The sequence below is a fragment of the Cyprinodon variegatus genome, unplaced genomic scaffold (genome assembly GCF_000732505.1).
Source record: "Cyprinodon variegatus isolate N-32 unplaced genomic scaffold, C_variegatus-1.0 Scaffold887, whole genome shotgun sequence".
NCBI lineage: Eukaryota > Metazoa > Chordata > Actinopteri > Cyprinodontiformes > Cyprinodontidae > Cyprinodon > Cyprinodon variegatus.
In genome coordinates, this window is record NW_015151340.1 from 268,503 (window position 1) to 276,815 (window position 8,313).

The window sequence follows — 8,313 nt, forward strand, 5'->3', positions numbered from 1 at the left end:
GGCTGCAGGTAGGACCTCATGGTCAACAGACCACAAAGTATGCCCCAGAGCGCTGAACTCCTCAATAAACGATGTAATAAGTACGTTCTCCCTCCCACCAGTAGTACAAAAACCAGCTGACCTGACTTTCCCATTTTGTATAGCCCGCAGGGAAGAATTAGAAGAAGTGACCAAAAGGACCTCTAGCCAAATGTAGACAGCAGATAGACTTGTGACATGCAGTAATAGAACATGGTACCCACCGACTAAGGATGGGAACTCCACCCACCACGTTAAGTTTTGTAAAACTAGTTTTAAGGCTACCATACGTTGTGAACAAGTAATACCAGATGGGGGTCATGTCATCTATGAGTTCCAACCTTCAAGTGTATCTCAGTATCGAATACTGAGCCTGGCAAAGGGATCTGCCCCTTTGGGTGACATTTTTTGGATGTGTCACAATGAGACACAGATGCTGTTCACACTACCCGCCCAGTGGGAAGGCATTTGTGCACCAGTGATGCTGACAGGGCAACTAAAGTTAATAGTAAATAACCCAATAGGCATTAATGAAGTAATCTACCGTGCTAAAAGAAGCACTCCCACTAAACACGAGTAGAAAAAATCAGATGAAGTATGTATTTCTTGGGATCAGATCCCATATGGAGTACTGGAAGAACAGATTGCTATAAGGAGTGATTGGATAGAAAGTGGAAGAGTTGCTGGTTCAATACCAATCTATGGATCAGTTGTTAATGCGCAGTATACAGCTCGCAATAGTAGGTGGGTAAATCTCCTATGGTATAATCAACAAAGGTTTATAAATTTTACAATAAAGGGCATGGATATATAAAGGACAATGTTGATTATTAATGATTATGAATACCTATGCTAAAAATAACTGACAGAATAATTGTGTATATGCATAACATATGTGACAGTATGAGTACTGTGCAGGAGAGTGCCACATGGTTACTCCTATGTTGGTTGTAATGATGGTCCATTGACCATTGGATGATGTGTTGCCTGGCATAGACCAGGCATGATGGTGCTGCTCTTGGTTTATTTATGGTGTGTAAGGACATCATGTGGAGGGGAATACAATGAACAAGTAGGAGACAAACCTGCTTGGGGCAATGGAATTCCCCTTTGCTGAGAAAACAGAACCTGAAAATCCTTCTACAAAAAAAAAGTAAGCAACGTGGACAGATCCGCATAAGAAAGCCAAGAGGGGGATCCCTCTTTGTTTTAAGATATTCTTCATTTTTTACGCTTTACTTTTTACATTTTATTCTTACATTTTACTTTTTACATTTTGTCATTTTGTAATGAAATCACAACATCTTATATATGGTACGTTGTAGTCTCACTTTTAGTTTGGAGTGCACAATATATAAACATCAGTTACTTTTGAAACTTCACATTAATGGCATTTTACGTTAATGGGCACCTGTAGATTCACTTAGTGTTGATCCTTTTCAGGATCAAAGGGGGGAAGTGTAGTAAAATAGTTTGCGCCAATGATTAAAATATATTGGATAGATGTTTGAGTATTGAATAAATGTTTACTTTAAAAAAGGTTTAAAAGTTTGTGCGTCAGCATGGAAAATAGGGAGCTGTTTGTGAGAGACCCTGCACGTGCAGATCTGAGTATAGCTTTGCAGATAAGGCTTTTAATTAAGGGGAAAGAATTCTGAGTGCAGCTTTGACTTTTAATGAAGGGGAAAAAATTCTGAGCACAGCTTCAAGGTAAAGCTAAGTTAGGAAAATGCAGATAGCTGAGTCAAAGGTCGTTGAATGTCTTAGGTGCTGCAAGAAGCAGAGGGCCTGTGCGTGAAGACATGCACTTAGAGAATGGGAAGTGCAGGACTGCATAACTTAGCTAAACTAATTGTAATAACTTGATTTGTCATCTTCAAAACACACTGAGCGGTACTGGGTACAGACAATGTGAAGTTTTACTGGGACTTTAAGCACCAGGGTTATGCTGACCAAGTTTGATGTGAATGTTATGATCATAAGTCACTGAATGAAAACTTTGTTCTGAAACATTAATGACTAAGAATATGATGTGTTATTGATTTAATGGCAATATATGTTATCATGACCTATAAGAAATGTAACCATGACCTGTAACAAAGGTTTTAACTAAATATATAAAAAATATGTTTTGAAAGGGACTTTCCCCCGGTANATGTGTATATGAATGTCACCGTGTTTTGCAGATAAATATCAATGTGACCTTTACCAATGACTGAAATATGTTCTGAAGGGGGTTTTTCCACCGATAAAGGAATGTATAAAAGGGAGCTGGTTTCACCATTTGTCAGCTTCGGCTCACCAGCTCTGTGTAAATATGTAGTGTTTAGGAATAAAAACTGGACCTGGACTCAGCCGCCCTCTGTCTGAATTTTTTGATCTTTGTTTGAGACTTTTTCTGCTTTTTAAGAACTTTGAATTTTTATAAAACTTAGCTTCAATTTTAAGTCGTCAAGAAGAGAATTATAGGACGACAGGCCAGTACTAAAAAATTAAAGAATGACATTGATATGCCTTATTATGCCAGAGTTATGGCCGTTTCTTCTGCATAAGATCATACATGTGATAAAGCAAGGGATATAAGAGGAGACAGTGGCTGGATGACTCTTACACCTTATACTTTATACTTTTTTATTTCTTAACCATTGTTCAACACAAAGATTTGCCCTTTTTTTACATTTTGCCAGTTATGCCCTTTTTAACAGAGTACTTTGTTATTTAAAAAAAATAAATTTAACAAAAACAGGTTTAGCACATCGATCCCCTATCCCGTCCTTAATTTAACGGCGCAAGAATGACATCAATACGCCTTATTATGCCTGAGTTATTGAATTTTTTTCTAAATAAAATTGTATATGTGATAAAGCCAGGGATAGAAAGCGGAGTCAGTGAATGAACAACACATCTCCGCTTGTCCCAAATTGTTTGATGTGAAAACATGAAACTTGGAACAGATCATCTTCACATGTGTCTAGCGCTGATATTGAAGGAATTGTTTAGATATAATTTATGGTTTGGCCATGAAACTATGTGGTTCGGGGGACTCTAAACAATTTTGAAACCAAAATCTTTAAAAGTTCTCTTTTATTACATCGTTGCCCTGGCCACTTCTTGTGTTTGTGTAAAAGCACAAAGTTGGCACAGTTGTTTATCGACTGCTTATTCCATTGACCTAAAATTGTGTCTCTATCTTTCCCATTATTTCATATATTAATCATAATTCAACACAACATTTTATACATCCTTTACATTTTGCAAATGTTTATCTTTTATTTTCCAAAGGACGGTGTCTTTTTAAGAATATTTTCAGTTCAACTTCGTTGATTTTGGACTTTTTCTTTTGGTTCATCAAATACAGGAAACGTTTTACTTATAAGTTGAGGAAGTTTCTGTCATAATTCTGCTAAAGGATTCTAACCTAGAAAACCTTAAGATTATTGAACTGTTACATGCAGTTTTAGGTTTCTGACTACTTCCTATTGTCATGATCTGCCATGATAGCTTGCCTTAATTGTTCATATCATCCTCCTGCTTTTGCCCGGTTCCTAATTATCGCTCATCTCATCCACCTGCTGGTTCTCCTTTATATTCGGCTTAGCACAGCTGTCAGGGCCAGATCATTGTTTGTTTTCTTTATGTCGGTTTCGTTAGTTTGGATTATGTTCGAAGTTTCGTGTCCTCATTCCCTATGGTTAGTGGGTTAAAAGGGATTTAGTTTCTATCTTGCCTTTTGATCCTGTTCTGGCCCTTCTCTGTGGTGCCCTCAGGGTTTTGTCTCAGAACGCGGGGAGGGTCAATTTTATTCCTGTAAGCCTGGCTCTTAGGAGGACCAGTTTAAAATCCTGCAGAAATCCTGGTACCATATCTTGTTTCTTTTCCCCGAACCACTGAGCCTGCCCGTCTGTATCTGAGCCTGCCTGAGACTCCCTGGAACTCTGAACCTGCCTTCATGCTCTGTGGATACTTGGAGACCTGCATCTGTCTGATTCCTGTGTGGATTGGAACCCCTGTTGGGCCACGGGCTCCTGGATATCAAAACTTTCCGGTTCTGAACTGGATCGCTCTCCTGTCAGCTATCTGTGGTTGCTTCACCAGGGACACCCTGACAGGCTCTGCGCTGGATCCCGTTTGGCAGATGCTGCCTTCTCCCCAGAGTATGGACTGAAATGTCAAACCAGGTAAGTGACTCATGTCGTGGGAAAAAAATATTCAACTATTCATCCTAGTTAAATAAACGGAGATCGATGGATTTCACTCAGTTGGCACATTTATTAATCATCTTTGCAATAAGAGAACAGTCATCATGGCACAGCATTCTGCTCTGTTCTGATCTGGGCAGGGTTCGTCCCCCCCTAGTTACAACAATGGAAGCAGTCAGAGTCATAACAAATTACACACACTTTGCTTAACAGTAACATGTTATGAATAAACCTTGAGAAAGAATCTGGATTGTTATGGGAAGAAGCTATGTCTGGTCTACAAACAACATTCTGCAGGGAATGGTGTGGCCTTGAGAGAGAAACAGACTGAGTGAAAACTTTTATAGTGAGTAAATATGAATATTAATATATAATTAGAGAAAGATATGAATTTTCCCACAACACTCACCATCATCTTGAGTTTTTACCTGTGTTTCTCCCTCCAGAAAGTGTCAGTGATGGGTTGCATCTTCCTGCCCACTGCAGCCTCTGCGGTCTGCATTTTAATAAACATTTCTTACTTTTCTACTGTCTCACAATTGAATACCGTTTTATGACACCTGTCATATTTTCACATATTCTTCAGCAAATTTTTGCTTTTTTCTCTTTATTCAGTTTCTTTAGCTACTTGTTCTTCTTTCATTCAGCATAAAAATGCATTCCCACTTGCTGTTCTCTACAACAGCTTTCTCTAGTTTTAATCAAAATTTGATGTTTTCATATGTGATTTTGCTGCTTTAGTTTTGCATGCTCTAATTGTTTTTTTTTATATGGTATGGCTGTAAAATTTCCTCGAAATTTCTATGGCTAGAAATGTGTAAACTATTTTCCCATGGGACCATACTGCACTTCATAATTTATGCTTAAGTATTCTTAGGCTGCATGATATCATCATTCTGATACTGACAAGATTGTTCTAAGACTGCTTTATTCAACAAAGTTCATGTCGTTCAGTTATGAGGATGGAGGAGAGAAAGAAGGGAATGAATGGGAAGGGAAGGAATGATTAACAATCAGGTAAAGGCAACAGTTTGGTCTATTATTAGCTGAAAGCGTTGGAAAAACAATTTGATACCAAGTGAGTCCTCAATATTCTTTATATTTAAAAAAAATAGCAAGATGTGTATTTTACTTAAAGCTATTTTTGCTATTATGCTTGTCTTACAATATTACTTTATGGCAAAGAAAACTGTCTAAAAATATCACTGATCTGCCTCTCCAAACAGAACTGTCATTAGCAGTTATCATGTGATCACCCTATTATAGATTGTAATTGGTTGAAAGTGTTTATTTTAGATTTCTTGCTCATGTCTTAAAATATAATGAATAATGGAGTTTGACTAGGTTAGTTTGGTGGCTGGTAGTGGATGTGATAAAATTTCCCTTATTTTGAAATGCAAAACTTGAAATGTATGTCCTTTATTTTAAATATTTAAAATCATTTCCTTGATTGAATACAATTTCAAGTCTCAGTTAATTCTAAAGTGTCCATATACAGAACAATGTCATTAGCAACATTAACATGATCATGCAAATCTTATTTAGAAGTAGTTAAGACATTTCTGTAAGCTTGTTCTCTTTAGAGCGGATACAGAAGAACACCGCTGAATGTGGTGCGATAATTGCCTCCCCAGACTTGACAGTTAGCATACAACCGGATAGATACTTGGTCGCCTTGTTGCAATTGCAAGAATGCTGCATTGCCTCCATTATCAGCCCCGTCATATGATGTTTGATGGTCAGTAGTACTTATAATATAATGGTTGTTCTTCACCAAGACCAGACCTGTAGGAACATGTCCTCCAGCATGATAAAAGAAGGTGAAGTAGTACATGCCTGCCACAGGTGCAACAAAAATACCTGGAAAGACAACATACAAGTTAATAAAAACAGTAAACCATGACCCAACCTTTTAGATGTACAGTTGCTCATTCACATTGCTAATGACAAACACATTTGTGGTGTTAAAAGCTACAATTTTTTTGATTGTATCTTTTTTTTATATATAATTTAATCTTATCAAAGGTATATTTCCATCTCTACATATAGAAATGAAGATTAAGGGAATGTAAGTCTACATTAAAGTGAAATTAATTCCTTTATAAATGTTTAATGCGTACCCCTCTCAGGTCATCATGCCAGAACCCTAAGAAGGCTGGGTAACTTGGGTGTTACAGTATCTCTGCTTATTTACTGAATCCCCCATTTCAATTTAAAGTTGTAAATAGGTGATGCCCTGGCACACCAACTTTAAAGTGCTCTAATGGAGATTGTGACTATCCCTGCCTATACCTTACCTCTACTTTGGCAAATTCTCAAGTGGTGCAGTCTAAAAACCCCTCTACTACATAAAGGTGAAATATTAAATCAGGAAGTGATACTTGATTTGAAATTTAGACGTTAAAAAAATTGTATTATAAAATGTATAATTTAACTCACCTGTCTGCTGATTGTAGGCATTGCCCACATTTGTTATCACTGTGTTGTAAACTATGGTTGACTCTGTGCTGTAGGGCCCAACATCTCCACGTCCAGTTGTTGCAGCACTAAATGCGACCTTTGATGCTTCTAAATATATGTATAAAAAAATTTAAACCGGCATATCAACAGTACTTTGTTATTAAATTCAGGAAACAGTTCTACCTTTGTTTTTCAGCTCTAGAACCTGGTTTTCAGTCTCCACCAGCCTTGTTTCCATAGTTTCTTGCTTTACTTTCATGGCACCAAACTCTTCGAGTAACTCGCACATATCAGGAAAGCATGCCTTTGTTTCAGCTCCTTCTGTTTCAGACAACCCATCCTGGGCCAAGGTTAAACCACAGAACCACACAAAAAAACAAACTCTGAAAGTCATCCTCATTCTCTTATGGTGCCTCCAGAACTGACTGACCTCATATGCTGTTTGTTTGTTTTTTTATATAGTTTTACAATGTCTTATTAATGTTTAACTAGATAGAAGATGCATTGAAAATTGTATGTTTCCCTTTTCAACACTTTTGCAGGGATCAAACAGCTCTATAGATCTTTTTTTAGTGGTGTTATTTTCATTGTAAAGGCAGACGGTTTTTTTAGGAGCCACAGATATAAAATATTAATGGTTTTGTTTTGATTTCTTTCCCATATCTACAAAGATCCAGCACGGAAGAGGATTAGGGCCACTGGAAAAAAAAAAGTTAACTGATTTTTAAATTTTATTTCAGTTTAGTATGGGAAAAAAAAGTTAGAATTCTGACTTTAATCTCAGAATTCTGGCTTTTTTCTCAGAATTCTGACTTAAATCTCAGAATTCAAAATTTAGAAAGAAATATTGTACATCATGAACCATCTGAGAAAAAAAAACATATATGTACTTCAAAGACGTGTTTAAATTAGTGCATGCAAATCTTTAAGTTTACCAGATAGATTAAAAGATACACTTAAAGGTTCAGGAGACATTGTTCAAAAAATAAAAAAAAGTAAAGATCAACAAAAAATATAATAGTCTTATTTTTATTGTCTTGAAATGTTTTGACAGATAAACACAAATTCAGACAATATTCCTAATCAATATACAAAAAGCAAAATGCTAAATCATAACAGGAACACCCTAACCCTATGTTTAATAAAATATTTACAGGACTGGAATCATAGGCACAGAGCAAAGATAGGTTTTTGATCTGATCCAAGGACCAGACACAGTTATTTTGATAGTTTGTACCCACTATCACATAGAGGTTTTTACATGCCCCACACATGAAGGGAGTGCATTTCCCACACACTCTGCACTTTGTGCATGTCATGATCACTATCCTGATAGCTGACCTAACTGCGCATTTCACTCACCTGTCTAACTCTGCCCGGTTCCTAATTACAGTGTTGGGTAAGTTACTTTAAAAATGTAATCCGTTACAGTTACAAGTTACCTTGTTTAAAATGTGATTGTGTAACTTTTTTGATTAGTTTTAAAAGTAATGTAACTAATTACTTTTGATTACTTTTTGATTACTTTAAGGTTTTAATGAGTATTGACCCATGTTCAACATTTAATTTTTGAGAACTGAATGTGAACCTTTAAAAAGCGCTAAGCTGAGAGGGAACTGCTGACAGGCAATCACAG

At 36.7% G+C, this 8,313-nt stretch overlaps 1 protein-coding gene across 1 annotated transcript in view; it reads right to left on the reverse strand.

Moving 5' to 3' along the window:
- Positions 1-5,796: 5,796 nt before the first annotated feature.
- Positions 5,797-8,313, reverse strand: part of LOC107099600 — a 9,841-nt gene continuing 7,324 nt past the window's right edge. Inside the window, exons 3-5 of the mRNA XM_015397799.1 lie at positions 6,861-6,998; positions 6,657-6,785; positions 5,797-6,077 (exon numbers count right to left, since the gene is read on the reverse strand). Of these exons, the coding sequence (XP_015253285.1) occupies positions 5,797-6,077; positions 6,657-6,785; positions 6,861-6,998 (548 nt within the window). The remainder of the gene's footprint in view (positions 6,078-6,656; positions 6,786-6,860; positions 6,999-8,313) is intronic.